The 16,869-nt window shown below is 36.0% G+C and overlaps 1 protein-coding gene across 4 annotated transcripts in view; it reads right to left on the bottom strand.

Moving 5' to 3' along the window:
• The window catches only part of SCN9A (sodium voltage-gated channel alpha subunit 9), a 166,633-nt gene that overhangs the window by 19,848 nt on the left and 129,916 nt on the right, over positions 1-16,869 (bottom strand). For 3 of the 4 annotated variants that reach the window (XM_021076177.2, XM_021076176.2, XM_084999336.1), the window contains exons 20-24: positions 13,398-13,571; positions 10,349-10,471; positions 6,342-6,623; positions 5,489-5,542; positions 4,434-4,571 (exon numbers count right to left, since the gene is read on the bottom strand). In XM_021076177.2, coding sequence (XP_020931836.1) covers positions 4,434-4,571; positions 5,489-5,542; positions 6,342-6,623; positions 10,349-10,471; positions 13,398-13,571 — 771 coding nt within the window. Of the gene's footprint in view, positions 1-4,433; positions 4,572-5,488; positions 5,543-6,341; positions 6,624-6,960; positions 6,999-10,348; positions 10,472-13,397; positions 13,572-16,869 lie in introns of those variants that run through there. The other variant, XM_084999337.1, reaches the window with a different exon arrangement.

The raw sequence follows: 16,869 nt of genomic DNA on the forward strand, positions 1-16,869 counted from the left end.
AGTGCTCTTGTAGAGAAATTGTGTCCTTACTTTGTTTTATTGTACCATGTGTAGACCTTGTAAAATATGGCCCTTTAAAAGCTGGGTGGGAGACATTCTGTAAGTCAGGTTAGCCTTTACACTCTATGTCAGGGTTGTATTATACAGTAGTTAAGACCTCAGTTGTAGTGTAATACCATCTTCTTTCAAATCCTATCTCTGTTGTCCTTGGGCAAGTTTTTAAATCTCTTTAAGGTTAAATCATCCTGTCATTACAAGAGTAACTACCTCATTGGTTTGTTGTGAGGATCAGTTAAGACACTGCATTCTAAACACATAATGCCAGAAGCACAAGTCCTCAATAATAATTATGTACTTTTTCTGTTGTTGTTATTTACCTTCCCGATAAGGTTACAGATACTGAAAAGGGTTGATGTTAGAATTTACTCACATGTTCCTAAGTCTGTTCCAGTCATTTGTGTAAGTACATTATATACATTTCCCTTTTATGATATGAACCCTTTTGCCTGATGTTACTGATAATGGTGTCTCTCCAACCCAGCTTCCTGCAGTGGCAATTCTTATTGTAAGAATAACATTTAAGAGTAAGAGGATTAAAACAGTTAGAGCTGTGGCTGTTCTATTATTGTCATACTGCTCTTTCTAGATACACATATCCGTTTATCCTAACAAGGAATGATGGGGAACCATATGTGTGTGCTTATGGATCACATATATACATGTATAATGATAAAGTAGGAAAAATAACTAAATGGGGAATTAGGGTATATTTTGTAAAATTATTTTCAAGATTAACTATTAATTATTCAAGATCATCTGCTTAAAGGCATGAATATATGTATGATAAGAGTAGATAAGTTTGACTGTCAGATATAAAATATAAGAATAGAACATGGAATTAAAAAATTCTTTGACAAATAAACACCTGTATTTGGAAAGGTAAGATTATATAACATTTAACATTTACTACATTTACCTTCACTCCTGAATAGTCAATCATAGCCACTAATGACATTTCATTGCATGTACATCTGTCTTTTCTTAGGTGCTAAGCCAACATCTGAAATCACTTTCTCTTGTAATTTTACTCATCCTTCAAAGGTGTCTTTTCTTGTGGTTAGGCTATAGCCAAAGTAACTCAGTTAACTTGGAGAAAACTGAGACATCTTAGACATTTTATTCTCCTGCAAATCCCAAACAATACTGTAGACCCCCTAAAATCTTTTAATTGAATGTATCTCCTATTCTCCAATGCTCCCAATGACTAATTTGAAGAATTAAGTGTGGTCTAGGTGGCAGATAAAGCAGGTTTTTTGGTCTCTCCCCAATCATTCTCTGGATGATTGCTAGAGTAATTTTTTAAATTAAAGCTAAGTTTTCAAAATCTCTGGAAAAAGAGACTTCAGGGTTAGATCTATGACGGAAGCTACTTCTTAGCAGTCAGAACACGTGCAGGTCACACAACCCCACTGAGAGGTGAAGTGGGGATACTGTGCCCTCTAGACTTCTAAAATGTGACAGAGATAACTGTGTAAAGTAGTACATAAAAAGATCAGCCATGCCATCAAATGCCAATATCCTGCTATATGCTCTTCCTTGCTCTAAACACTTCAAAGATACATCCTACTGATAGGTATCTAATATGGCTTTTCAGATCTGCTCTCAAGCAAATCAAGACCACATCTTTACTATTTTTCTTCTTAAAAGTCCACCCAAACTGGATAGCTTGGTATTTCTCCCAGATTGCTGCCTCCTTTATCAGCACTGTGTATGTACTCACACATTTCTTTGACCCTTCATGTGGATTTTCCATTTTTTTGCTTCCCAGTTGCTACATGTCTTCTCACTCTTCTTCCAAAACCTGCTCAATTATCATAACCATCATAAAACTTTCTATAGTTGTATCTTCTTTTCCTCAAACTGCCCATTTACATTTTTTGTTGTTTATTTTTCTTATTACATTTATCGCTATGTCATATAATAGTGTTTGGGGGTATGGCAGAGGAAAGGGCCTAAACAATATACAAGGTACATGGGATCGACTACTGACTATTAAAATCCTTTCACTTACCAGGTGCATCATCTTGGATAAATTATTCAAAATCTCTTGCCTTTCCTTGTTTACAAAACAAAGGCTATAATAATAACTCCTCTTATGATTGGTATTATGGGTTTAACTCTGTCCCCTCACCCCTCAAAAAAAAAAAGGATACATTGTAGTCCTAACCCCTAGTATCTCAGACTGAACTTACTTAGAAATAGTGTCATTGCAGATGTAATTAAATTAAAATAAGGTCATACTGGAGTAGGGTGGGCCCTTAATCCAACATGACTGGTGTCCCCATACAAAGAGGAGTGGCACAGGAGAGAGAATGTCATGTGACCACAGAGGCTGAGACTGAGGTTATGCTGTCACAAGCCAAGGAGCATTTGAGCTACCAGAAGCTGAAAGATGCAAAGAAGGATCTGCCTCTAGAGATGTTGAGGCTTTACCAACAAAGTTTGATTGTGAACTCTGAGCCTCCAGAACTGTGGGAGGATCATTTTCTGATGTTTGAAACCATCCAGTTTGTGGTCCTATGGCTGATACAGGTGTTATAAACATCAATGAAACAAAAAACTGTTGAAAAATCTTAATTTTTATGACCTATACAATTTCTTCTGCTATAATATCAACTCCTTGAGCTCAGGAACTGTATCTTATGTTGTTCTCCTATAAGTGCCAGCCCAGTACATACCATACAGAACCCTGGCTTAGAACAGACTACATTAACTACTTATAAATATGTTTTGCATAAATAATTAGTGCATTGAATTTTATTCCTCAATTCCCTAAGGGTACATTGGGAGAAAAAAACTGAATAGTTGATATATTGCTTAAAAATAATTATGATTTAGTCAAACGTTGCAAATGACAAGGGCTTAATTTCTAAAATATACAAACAACTTATACAACTGAACAGCAAAAAAGCCAACAACCTAATTGAAAAATGGGCAAAAGACCTGAATAGACATTTCTCCAAAGAAGGTATATGGATGGCAAATAGGCACATGAAAAAATGGTCAACATCAGTGATTATTAAAGAAATACAAATCAAAACTACTATGAGGTACCATCTCGCACCAATCAAAATGGCAATCATTAATAAGTCCACAAATAAATGCTGGAGAGGGTGTAGAGAAAAGGGAACCCTCCTGCACTGTTGGTGGGAATGTAAGTTGGTACAACCACTGTGGAAAACAGTATGGAGGTACCTCAGAAAACTATACATAGAACTAACTTATGACCATATGATCCAGCAATCCCACTCTTGGGCAAATATCCGGACAAAACTTTCTTTCAAAAAGACACGTGCACCTGTATGTTCACTGCAGCTCTATTCACAATAGGTGAGACATGGAAACAACCTAAATGTCCATTGACAGATGAATGGATTAAGAAGTGGTATATATACAAAATGGAATACTACTCAGCCATAAAAAAGAACAAAGTAATGCCATTCACAGCAACATAGATGCAACTAGAGACTCTCATACTAAGTGAAGTAAGTCAGAAAGACAAAGATAAATACCATATTATCTTATATACTTATACCTGGAATTTAATATATGGCACAAATGAACCTTTCCACAAAAAAGAAACTCATGGACTTGGAGAACAGACTTGTGGTTGCCGAGGGAGAGGGAGAAGGAGTGGGATGGACTGGGAATTTGGGGTTAATAGATGCAAACTATTGCCTTTGGAATGGATAAGCAATGAGATCCTGCTGATAACACTGGGAACTATATCTAGTCACTTATGATGGAGGATGATAATGTGATAAAAAAGAATTTATATATGTATGTGTGACTGGGTCACCATGCTGTACAGTATTAAATTGACAGACACTGTAAACCAGGTATAATGGAAACAAATAAAAGTCATTAAAAAGAAAAAAAAATATGATTTAGGAGAGGATTATTTTCTGTGCAGAGATGAATGAAATTAAACATATCTGTAACCATATACTAACCAATTACTTTGTATTTATTTTATTTTATTTTATTTTGTTGTCTTTTGTCTTTTTAGAGCCGCACCCACAGCATACGGAGGTTTCCAGGCTAGGGGTCTAATCAGAGCTGTAGCTGCCAGTGTATGCCACAGCCACAGCAACACCAGATTCCAGCCTCGTCTGTGTCCTGCATCTGCTCGAGGCAACACTGGATCCTTAACCCACTGAGCGAGGCCAGGGATTGTACCCACAACCTCATGGTTCCTAGTCAGAGTCGTTTTTGCTGCGCCATGATGGGAACTCCCTAGTCGATTATTTTAAAAATTAATGAAATTCTAATGACTAATTACTCACTGAGATCAAATTAAATTTCACATTATATTTTGAGGAAATAATTGTTCATTTCTTTTCAGCACAATAACAAAAACTTAAAATACTTATCTTCTTTTTCTGTTGATTGAAATTATCTATGATGACACCAATGAACAAGTTCAAAGTGAAGAATGACCCAAAGATGATAAAGATGACAAAATAAATGTACATGTAGAGGCTGTACTCATATATGGGCTGCTTGTCTACCTAGAAAATTCATAGAAGTTAGCAGTATGTTGACAATAAAATCCATCATTTTCTTTTTCACGTGGTTTTAACAAGGTAACCCGAACAATGCTATCCTAGGTAAATGTTTTCAGAAGCTATAGTGTTGTTGAGGGTCAATATAATCATTTCTAAAAGTTTATTCAACATTTACACTAAATAAATATTTATTACATGCTTATTATGAATATAACCTTCAAATAACTACAAAGGTCTTATCCATTGCACTACTTGTTCTCAGATTGTAGGATGATTTAGTAAGTAAATGACCTAATGTATATTTTTTGTTTCCAGAAAAAAAAAAAAAAAACAGTAAAAGAGATACCATATTTATATACATTTTGCTTTTTTTTTTCATTTGATTATAAAAGTGTCTTCCTTGGATTTTGTGACAACATGAAAGAGTCAGTAGTCTTCACACTTTTTCAGTGTGGGACTTATTTCATATGAACTCTCCCAAAGCACTTGAAAATATAAAAGCAGTAAAAATGATTAAATGAATAAAATATATTATTTTATTTTTATTTTGATAAACAAATATTTACCAAGCACTTATTATTGCAAGGCTGTGCTCTACTTCATTTTCTAGTTGGAGCCTCAGAACAACCCCATAAGGTAGGCAGTAAATTATTTTCCTTTTACAGATCAATAAACAGGCTCAGAGAGAAAATAATTTGCTCAAAGTCAGTCGCAAGCTTGTAGGATGTGGTAGAGCCTGAATTTAAGTCAAGCTCTGTTTCCAAATGCTGCACAGGTAACTACCAGGCTCTACCAGGTGAAAGTTCTTTAGTGTGTGTGTATACCCTGGGCTCTTTGGAACTGCTGTTTGCAAACAGCCTAACTATGCTAACGAGCTTTTCACAACTGTAGAGTTTCGTGTTATGTTTACCAATACTTACGTTAACAGAATCAACCGCTGCATACATAATATCCATCCATCCCTTAAATGTTGCCTGTAAATATAACATTTATAGAATCTGAATATGAACCTCATACTCTAAAACAGCCATATATGAATTTAGTCTGTTTAATGTTACAATATTCATTAATACTAAGTTAGTGAGTTTTACTGTATAGTCATCCCTTGATATAGCAGAAGATTGGCTCTAGGGCCCCCTGAAGATACCAAAATCTGCCCCTGCTCAAGCCCCTTGCATTAGGCAGATGCAAAACTGCAGATAAGGTGAGCCCATTTAATTTTAAAATACCAATTTAACATAAAGATGCTATGTTAAGAAAAAAAAAAAAAAAAAGAATGCATTCCCAAGTCACATTCTAAATCTTAGTCCTAGTTAATTATTTCCAGGTTGTTACAACTGCTAAACTGCTTACTGAGTTTTGTACATGAACTTTTGTTTTTCCAGAGGGGGAGAATTTTATGAAAAGGGGTGGAAATATTTTTCTCCAAATCTTAAGGATCCTCGGTACCAGTGGGAAGTCCATCCCATTTCTCTGTAGCGTAAGAGTGACAGTCCAAAAAGTGACTATTCATTTTTGGAGCAACATTCAGATGGCACAATAGCCAGTGGGTTGGGTAGCTCCCAGATGGTGATTATGGATTAACAACTCTCAAATTCAACAGAACCTATGCTTCTTAACTCATGTTTATAGGCACATGTTCTAAAAAAGACCAACTCTGTTTTGAAAGTCACAAAGTATCTTTAATTTTTACTTAGTAATTATGTTAACAGAGGCAGCTTCTTCATCAGGTGCACACTAAAATAGCAAGCATTCATAAGAGGGGTCACTTACAACTTGAAGCAGAGACAGGTAACCAAGTCCAACATTATCGAAGTTCACTTTCAGGTTTTTCCATCGCACATTTTGACTAACATTCATAAGCGCAAAACATGCAGAACGATTTTCAACTTCGCTTGTAGGAAACCGTGACCCGTCTGTGGTGTTAATACACTCATAGAATTTGCCAGCAAACAGATTTACTCCCATGATGCTAAATATTAGCCAGAATATAAGACACACAAGGAGCACATTCATGATGGAAGGAATTGCACCTATGAGGGCATTCACGACCACCTAGCATTCGAAAGAAAAGAATAATTAGGATTAGTAAGAATGTTAAGTGGGCAACATTAGAGAAACACAATGCAGAATTCAAGACATTAGAAAAGCCACCCTTTAAACACTTAAGAAATAAATCAACCAACCAACATGTATTTATTGAATGCCTACTATGTGCTCAGCAGTGTGCCAAGCAGGACAAAATGAGAAAGGAGCCCCGCGATCAACCACTTTACAAAAATACATGAGGATCACACAGTGAAACTACTGAGCAAGAATACAAAACAAATCACTAAGATGATATGGCAGCTTAAATAAATGGAAAAAATAAATAAAATAATAAACCAAAAACCTGATATATGTAAGGTGATGTCATAAAATCTGCATGCTCTAGAAAAGAAAGAAATTTATAAATACAAATGATTAAAATAAGTAAAATGTACATTTAAAGGTTCATAGTCCTAGAATTACCAGTACTAACATTTTCCCATATAGAGAAACTACTAGTATATATGAGCTGGAGTTAAGACTGGGAATCTTTTCATGGTTTGAACCCCTTAGGTTTAATGGTTCAGCTAGTTGTGCAATACGGAAATTTAGTTAAGACCTTGGGACCTCTATTTATCTGCAGAATAAGAACAATTTTTTCAAATTCATTATTCTAACGCCTAAAATACCTTTATATATATAAGTCCTTGGCTAAATATAAATAGTGCTGGTCCCAGCTAAAACAAAAATTAAGTACAGCTTATCTTTAATACTCCCTTTATTTCTGCTTTTCAGCATTTCCACTGCTATTGATCACCCAGGCCTCTTGCCACCCAGTGTTCCTATGTGGCAACTACCACAGTATTTACCACTCTCCAGATTTTCTGAATTACCTCATCTTGACAAGCTTGCTATCTTCTTAAACTGAGTTGTAATCTGAGTTTGAATGCAAATATGTTAGAGACTAACTTTTCAACTAAAGTGCATGTGCTCCCTCTTTTTTTTTTTTTGACATATATCAAGGAGGCTCTCAAGACATTTCCAAAAGAAAAGATACTAAGGACCTCTGACTGCTTTTGAGATTGTCCAGAGCAGGAATTGGCAAACATTTTCTGAAATATTTTTAGGCTTTGCAAGTTATATGATCTCTGTGGTGACGCTTCAATTCTGCCATTGCAGCAATGGAGCAGACATAAACATACGGGGGTGGCTGGGATCCAATGAAACCTCCTTTACAAAATAGGCATCCAGGCTGTGGGTTTTAGTTGTTGACCTTTGGTCCAGAGCAACAGTTATTACCCTGGGGTCCATGGACCTGTAGAGGTTCCACAGGGGCATGAAATTAAATGAAAAATATTACAGGTATGCTTTCTTTATGGATAGATGATTTATACTTTCAGTATACATGACCCTAAAAGCCTAAGGAAGCACAGGATTAGAAAACAGAATTCAAAGTGGTCAGCTCTTTTTTCAAACCTACGTTTTCATCTTCATTTCCTGCTACCCATCCCCATCCCCCACTATGCTTATCACCTAAGCACCTTGATCCTTCTGGTCACTGGTCAAACATACCTTGCATAATCAAGTCCATGCCTCTCTACCAAGAAGCATCTCTGTCTGGAGTAACTACCTACTGGTGACTTGTGGACCACTCATTGGCTCCAAGGTCACCTTCTTGTGAAGCCTTCCCAGACTCCCCCAAGTAGCCACCCCCATCCCTACTCCTGTAGCACTATGTGCTTACTATTTTATAGCAAATGCCACAGAGTAACTAACTACTCTTCCCCTGTCTGTCTCTCCATGACCATGGTCCTTACTCTTGGGGAACTGGGGTCTATTTACCATTGTACTTTTTTTACAGTACAAAATGTGACACATAGTTGGTGTGGAAAATGTTTGCTGAAAGAACATGAGTACTGATTAGTCTTTTTTAAAAAAAATTTTTTTTTTTTTTTTGGTCACACCTGTGGCATGTAGAAGTTCCCAGGCCAAGGATTGAACCCACGCCACAGCTGTTACCAGAGGGATGTGGATATATATTGTTCTGGTGAGAAGCTGTTTGGGAAAGTCAGTAAGTTCAAGAACCTCAAGCTTGAAAGGAACTAACTACAAAAACTTCTGATGATGATTTCATTTATTCTTCAAAATGACCCTGAAGTGTGAAGAAACATACGGCAAAAAGTACTTGACTTTTACTTATGAAAAATTTTTTTGTAATCATGATCTCTCATACACATGGGTATATTAACTAGCTGAAGTTATATACACTGGACATATTAACTAGCTGAAGTTATAGTCATAATTAGGTTAGCAGGGATAAAGTGATCTGCTAGACTAAAATATGTCTAATATTCACTAATGCTTCAGATTTCTGAGCCCTATTCCAGGGTTTATTATTCAGTAGATCTGGGGTGGAATCTAGGAATTTGCATTTCTAGTAAGTTTTCAGAGGATGCTGACCACACTTAGAGAAGCAGTGAACCAGACTAATTTGCATCTTAAATTGTTCAGAGACTACACATAGAGAGGTAGGCAGATTAATAAATAAGTACAATGTAATATAATGAAGATTTTATGTGTCTGAATGTATAGGAAAGGTGCCCAATTATACCTGGTGGTGGACAGATAAGGCACATTTAAACTGAGGCTTAAGGAGTTCCCGCCGTGGCTCAGCGGAAATGAATCCAACTAGTATCTATGAGGATGTGGGTTAGATCCCTGGCCTCCTTCAGTGGGCTGGGTATCTGGTATTGCTGTGACCTACAGTATAGGTTGCAGATTTGGCTTGGATCCTATGTTGCTGTCGCTGTGGTGCCAGCAGCTATGGCTCTGATTTGGCCCCTAGCCTGGGAACTTCCATAATTCAGAGGTGTAGCCCTAAAAAGCCAAAAAATAAAAAATAAAAAAAATTGAGGCTTAAAGGATGAGTAGGCATTTGCTATACTGATGAGTTAGGGTTGAGACAGGGTAGGGAGAAGCATTCTGGGCCAAGAAAATGGAGGCCTGAGAAAGCAAGAATATATCTGGAGAAAAAGAAATTCAAGGAGAGCAGCAACAAAAGAGGGCATGGACTCATTAGAGAAAATAAGGTCATTTTCCTCCATGTATTTTATGAAGAAGCTGCTGGTTTAATACAGCCCTAGAGCTGGGTTGCTGGTAGTCACTCCTTATCTCACCTTGTTTGTTCTACAAAATCAATCTCTTTGCAGGCACTATGCAGCCTAGCGCAAATTGAGTAAACTCAGAGCTTTAGTTTTCTCAAATATAATTTGGAGATCGTTCCACTTTCACTGAACCATATATTTGAAGAATGAAATTAAAAGTAATAGCTGATATACTTCACTTCTCTGTTGTTTCTTATGCACCTATCCAGAGTAGTTCCTTACAAAATGTTATTTGAGCACCTGATACAGGTAAGCCCTTCATGAATTGCTGAGAATTTACTTGAATTTCCTTACACAGGAAATGTTTTCATTTAAGAAAGGAAAAGTCACTTATTTGGATCACTGCCTAATATATACTGTTAAGGAGGCACTGCTGTATTTGATTTACTCTTTTTTAAGCAAAATGTACTGAAATACTGTGTGTATATGCACATGTATACATATACATAAACAGTCATATATCTATATCTATATGTATATTTGCGTGTATATACAAACAGTCCATAATTTATACATACACATTTTTTCATATTTTGTACTCCATTAAGAATTATGAATATTATAATAGGAAGTTTAGTATTTTCTTACCCTCATTCCTTCAAATCTAGATAAAGCTCTTAGAGGTCTTAAAGCTCTAAGTGTCCGAAGGGATTTAATGGGACCAAGGTCTGAGTAGCCAAGAGTGTTTGCGACTAAAGTAACCAAAGAAACCTACAAAAAAATTTTTTTTCATTAATCTCTTCAAGGAAATAATAAAGCATAAAGAGAAAAAGTCAATTTCAAAAAAATCATTAAGAGCAGCTCAATAAGAACAATATGATTTTATATATAAAGTTATCTAGTCATTGCCTAAAAATAGGTAAGATGGATCCTTTTTTCAAGAAATAGATTTAAAGGAAAATTAACCCCAAATACGAAGAAATAATAGAAGGAAAGTTATTTCTTATAGTTGAATAAAAATCACACATGCTTTTCACACTTTTGTAGCCAATGGTTTTGTACTTACTTATTCATTCTCAACATTTAATGAAAGCAACTATCAAAAAGTCAACTGGAATAAAGCCCAGGGCAAAGTGTGTGATTCTGAAGCTAAGTCGTAAGAGTGTGATACTCACTAAATCAAATCTAAATCCTAGTATAAACCTTATTGAAAAGCATTCTGGGAGTTCCCATCATGGCACAGCAGAAACAAATCCAGATAGGAACTCTGAGGTTGTGGGTTTGATCCCTGGCCTCGCTCTGTGGATTAAGGATCTGGCATTGCAGTGAGCTTTGGTGTAGGTCGCAGACATGTTGCTATGGCTTTGGTGTAGGCTGGCAGCTGTAGCTCCTATTAGATCCCTAGCCTGAGAACCTCCACATGCCGCACGTGTGGCCCTAAAAAGCAAAAAAAAAAAAAAAAAAAACAAAAAAAAAAAACAAAACCAAGAAAGAAAAGCATTTTGAAGATTCATGATTTTGAGATGGGCCAAATTCTCCACAAAATTATTCTGTCCTACAATTTCTCAGAATTGACACCAAAGATCTTCCTGGTAGAAATTTGTGGGGGACAATTTCAATTATACTGAAGAGAACAGGAGAGTAGGTGATTTCACTGGCTTCCCAATTAACATATAAGAATATAAGACAAATAAAACTCTTTGTCATGTTAGACTCTCCACAATTACTGCAACCAGTAATAGAAATCTGTGTTCTTATCCTTAATTATCTCAGAAGAAAGAACAAGGACAGAACCAAAATCAATACACTTTGATGATGGAGCAGTGGATATATTTACTGGATCTGTAAATATATTCAGTCTCTGAATAAGTTCCATTTAAAATACCCATTGTTTTTACACCACATGCAGCTGGAGGCAATGCCTAAGAACCATGTCTGGAATGCAGTTCTTCATTACAAATTAAGTGATGACTGAAAGACTGAAGTTTTCCAGGGAAGATTAAGAACAGCTTAAGCATCTACTTCCTTATGTTTAACAACTGAAGAAGTAGAAAAATTTATTGTTCATAGGTTCACTGCTAGTGCTACTGGAAACAGGTGAACTGAGTTTTAAACCAGGACATATTAGAGTGTTTTGTTATAGGGTAGTTATTTCTAAATGTCTCTCTCACTAAGTGTAAAATTATTATTTCTTTTTAAGTCCTCACGCTACATAACCAGCATTACTAATTAATCCTCACATCACTTTTAAATTCACTCAGACTTTCAGATCCATTATTTTCCACCTAAGTACACTTACAAAATTATGTGTACTTTTTAATCAGAATAAAAAGAAATCCTTTTTAATCAGAAAAAAGTTCTAAAATGTCTATTATAATTTGACCAGTCCCCAAGGAAATGGTAAACCTGATCTCCAAACCACTGTTAAGTGAATGTTATGACATTGACTATTATATATGCATATTATTGAGAAAACTAAAGTATAGTTTGTAGTTGAGAACATATATATGCCTATTATTTATTTATTTATGTACATATCTGCTTATGCATGATATAATGCCCATACTGAGGAATAATGCTCAAGCAAGTAAAAGTTTCAAATAATCAAGAAGCTCACAGAAATCAAACAAGCCCATCTTCTGGGTATAAAACCAGATTAGTGGTTTTGAACCCTAAATGTGCACCAGAATCATCTGGAGGGCTTGTTACAAGTCTGCTGGGTCCCAACACCAAAGTTAATGAACTAGTGGGTCTTGGCTGGGTCCTAAGAACTGGCTTCTCTAACAAGTTTCCATTCACATGCACCAATGATGTTGGTTCAGGTATTAAACTGAGAGCAACTGTGCTAGATAGATACATTTCTCAATTTTAAGAAAGAAAAAAAATAATCACAGCTCCTCCCCCAAATCTGCACACCTAGATTTGCATCTCTATTAACAGGAATACTGAGTGGAGTTTTGCTCTGTTTCATTATAATATATATATGTATACACACACACATACATATACATATACAGACATCACACACATATACACATTTTTTTTACTTAGCTTTTTTCAAAATATTAAATACTTCAATTTGAAGCTATATAACTTCCCTGAATTCTGCATATTACCCCTAAATATTGAGAATTTATATTTTCAAATACAAAAATAATTTCATTATTAAACAGCCATATCTCTTTCTGAACTAAAAATAAATTCAGCTCTACTTGAAAACTTTTTTCTTAATCTAAAGATGAAAATAACTATATTTAGGATATATTTTTTTAAAGTTTTAAAATAGCTTAAATATTTTATAATAAACTTTAAAAGACCCAATCATATTTATAAGTTTAAGAGAAAAGAAATAATCTATATTCCTTCTCTTATTTCTTATTTTGGTTAGACTTTTAAAAAAACTATTATATTATAAAGCATTCATCTTACCATTTATTTTTCTGGGTAATAACTATGTAACAAATATATAAAGGTAAATCAAAAAAAATGAAATATTAAATCATTATTACAAAGTATAAAAAATTAGATTTCTCATAGAGGAAGCCTGAGAACATAGCTGATGTAATGTATACCCAAGCCTTGGAAAAAAATGTTTTGGATCTATCTAAATATGATAATATACAACATCGGTGAAGGTTTTTCAGAACACTTAGTCATAAGAATAAATCCTCTTTAAAATTTATCCAAAAGTACCTACATCGACAATTAAGAAATCCAGCCAACACCAGGCATTAGTGAAATAGGTTTTATAACCATATGCTACCCATTTTAGAAGCATTTCCAGAATGAAGATATAAGTAAATATCTTGTCAGCATACTCCAGGATAATCTTGATGGTCTTTTTCTTTTCAATATATATATCTTCAAAAGCCTGTGAAAATAATATTCAAATTTCTATTCATGCACAACTTAAGCTTATGATTTATGGCAAAAAAACAGGAAATAAAATTCTGATAAAGAAAATACTGACATAGAATACTGTTATGGGCTAGCTGACTTTATTCTGGTTTATAGCTACTGTGTAGCATTTAGTTCTAGCCTTCTCAATAGTACAGGCAGCGGGTCACCAGAGGTCAAAAGAGGGTGCAAAAGAATGAAATTATTTATAATCCTCTAAAAGAATTGTGATCTCTGACACTTTCCAAGAGCTCCACTCATCTCCCCTTTTATCTCCCTTCAAATTAGATGAGTCCTAAGAATTTAAGCCATGATTCCAGAGTCATCCCTTCTTATAAATCTCTCTCAAGCTGCACTCTCCTTTAACCCAGCAGTACAGAATTTAGAGCCTCTCCTTCAGTTCTTGTAAACTTGTCATTCCCAGTGCCTAGCACTGTGTCAAGAACAAAGAAGGAGGCAAGGAAAAGTTTTCTAAATGAATGAGTCCAATAGTGTAACAGGGCTGTAGAACACAGAAGAAAGTTTCTTCCTTTGAGTTTTTCACCAGTATTTTATTATTCATTACAAGCTTTAGCTCTTCAGATCACTATTACATTTATTCCACCAATGTGGCACCTTTCAACACTTTCCAAGAACTTTTAGTAAATGATAGATGATGATACTGAGGTCAGAGCCACAAGGTCATTGGGACATGATTTGAATGGAATTAAATAACTGAGCTCCCAGAAGCCACTGAAAATGGCTGCTGACCTACACAGGTCTACAGTATTAGAATTTTCTTTCAAGTTTAAACAATATTCACCTTGTTGGAGAAAATGAAAGCAAAAGGACCTGTAGCCTCAATGGTTAACACTGGATGCCTATCCATAGTCAAAGGCCTGTGACATTCTTATTTTCCTTATCCCAAGTTCTTCTATCAATACCTGATCCTTAGTACTTCTTGCAAAATGTTATTAACAATACTGAAGAAAATAGAGAAGTTGGGATAAAGAGAATGGACACACCCACTAAGATGCTAAGAGAAGACTCGAGCAGCTGGCAGAGGTTCTGAAAGTCAATGTAGCTAAAATGCAAGAACTGAAATCCAGTCCTCAGAAATTTCCTGCTTCCCTTCTCCAAGTTCTGGAGGAACAGGGCAAACTACCTAAACAGAAACCCAGACAATGCCTCAGTCCTTTAAATGCGAAGACAAGGAAAAGGCTTGACCACAAAGAAAAGCACACCTTGCTTCAGCCAGTGTCAGGGCCTCAAACAGGATTCTGCTGCAGGGCTCCTACTTTCAAGGACTACTTTTATGGATCTGGGAACAAGGAGGCAAGGAGGTCACTGTGCGAGCTCTGCCTGATTTGGGGCATGGGCTTTTCTGCTACTCATTTCCATCACTACCCATCTATTTCTACCTAGTGAGTTCCCCCCTTTCTGAGGAGTCTGAAGAGTCATGAAAAGATATTTCAGTTGATTTTAGCCTTCAGTTATGACTCTGTTATTTACTAGCTTTGGGACACAAAGTAACTTTTAAAATTCTGCCCCCAACTTTCTCATTGGTAAAATGAGTAAAATACCATAATCTCACAAGATATTTGAAAATAAAAAAGAAAATCTATATAAAGATCTTGAAACACAAAAATATGTACTAAATTTGAGCTATTACTTCTTATTTATTTTTATCATTAATTAAGGTATTATTACTTAATTAAGGGATTTTAAAAATCTAGTTCAATTAGCAAACTTGAGGAGTGAAAAATACCAGTTTCTTGAGATATCTCTCCCTTTCCTTTTAGGATGCATTCAAATTTCAGCTTTGAGAATGCCTCTGCCCCCAATGTCTTCTTCTTCTTCTTCTTTTTTTTTTTTTTTTTTTTTTTTTTTTGCTTTTTAGGGCTGTACTCATGGCACATGGAAGTTCCCAGGCTAGGGGTTGAATCAGAGCTATAGATGCTGGCCTATGCACAGCCACAGCAATGTGGGATCTTAGCCACATCGTGACCTATACCACAGCTCACGGCAATGCCAGATCCCTAACCCACTGAATGAGGTCAGGGATTGAACCTGTATCCTCAAGGATACTAGCAGGATTTGTTTCCATGTGCCACAATGGGAACTCCCTTTTTTAGACATTTTGAACAAGGGATAATTCTAACCTTTTCTTTTAATATTTTGTAATCTTTCTAAAAGTCTTGGTTTACATACGTGACTCAGCATGACTTATGAACTTCCTCAGTTATTAGAAATATGAGAAAATGTAGAAAGTTATCAAGATTCCTACTTCCATTCCATCAGATGAGCAATGTTTTTCTTAGTACATCTTCTGTTTTTTATACAGGAAATTGTTGGGAGAGACAATGCATTGTGACCCCGAGCACTTTTGCAAGTTCTTGTTGGGTATGCCAAGAACACAAGGCCCTGACTGCTCTTTATCTAGGTCATTTCCCAGGGTTGTTTTTGCTACAAGCAACCTTGAAGGATGGGGTAGTATCTCCTTCTGGGACAAAGAGCAAGGTTGCTGTTTGCCATAAAAGGATGGTTTCCCTAAGCTCAGTGCACCTAAGCTATGATGCTAACCCAGTGTGTATGCAATGCTCATTTAGGTCCCTGTTGTGCCCCCATAGGACTTGGGGACAAAGGAAGCCAACACACACATGTTCAGGTTCATGCTGCTTTCTATGCCATGAGAAATGAAGTCCTTTGTCTCTGACTCGGAAGTCTCCCATATGGTTGCACCCATGAAACAGAAACCAGGTCCACAGATTGTCTTTGAGGAAACCTATAAAGTTCTTGGGTATTCTGTTTGTAGTAAAATGGAATTTCCAGTGGAATCTTCAGCTGGAACTAGGCTTCTAATGGCTTATCTCTATTAGTGTCAGCAGGAGAGAAAAACAAGAAAAGGCTCAGGGAGCTTTTTACTCTACAAGTTCCCTTTCACACACCATAGAAGGTGTTAGGCACATGTACCAGAATGAGAAACCTATCCTATTCTCACCCTAAAACCACAGTCCGTTTTTCCCTTATATAAGATGCTTTATGAGCTGATGCTGCCTATCTTTGTCACAGTATCTTTGGTCACCACCCACCTCCCTGGATTTGCTCTTACTCCCACAATACTTTCTATAGTTTGGAGCATGTCATGCTATTTTATGCTTTGTTCCCCTCAGGCCATCTTCCTGGCTGGAAAATTCCTATTCACCTCTCTGAAATTCCAAACAGACAACTCTTCTTGCTCCACAGCTTAATCATGTATATACCTCACTTACAAACACATTTCAGCTCTGTTA

Source organism: Sus scrofa, chromosome 15 (genome assembly GCF_054392235.1).
Source record: "Sus scrofa isolate SSC_HxYL_T2T_F1_AM1 chromosome 15, Sscrofa_HxYL_maternal_Yorkshire_Landrace_v2.0, whole genome shotgun sequence".
NCBI classification, from domain to species: Eukaryota; Metazoa; Chordata; class Mammalia; order Artiodactyla; family Suidae; genus Sus; species Sus scrofa.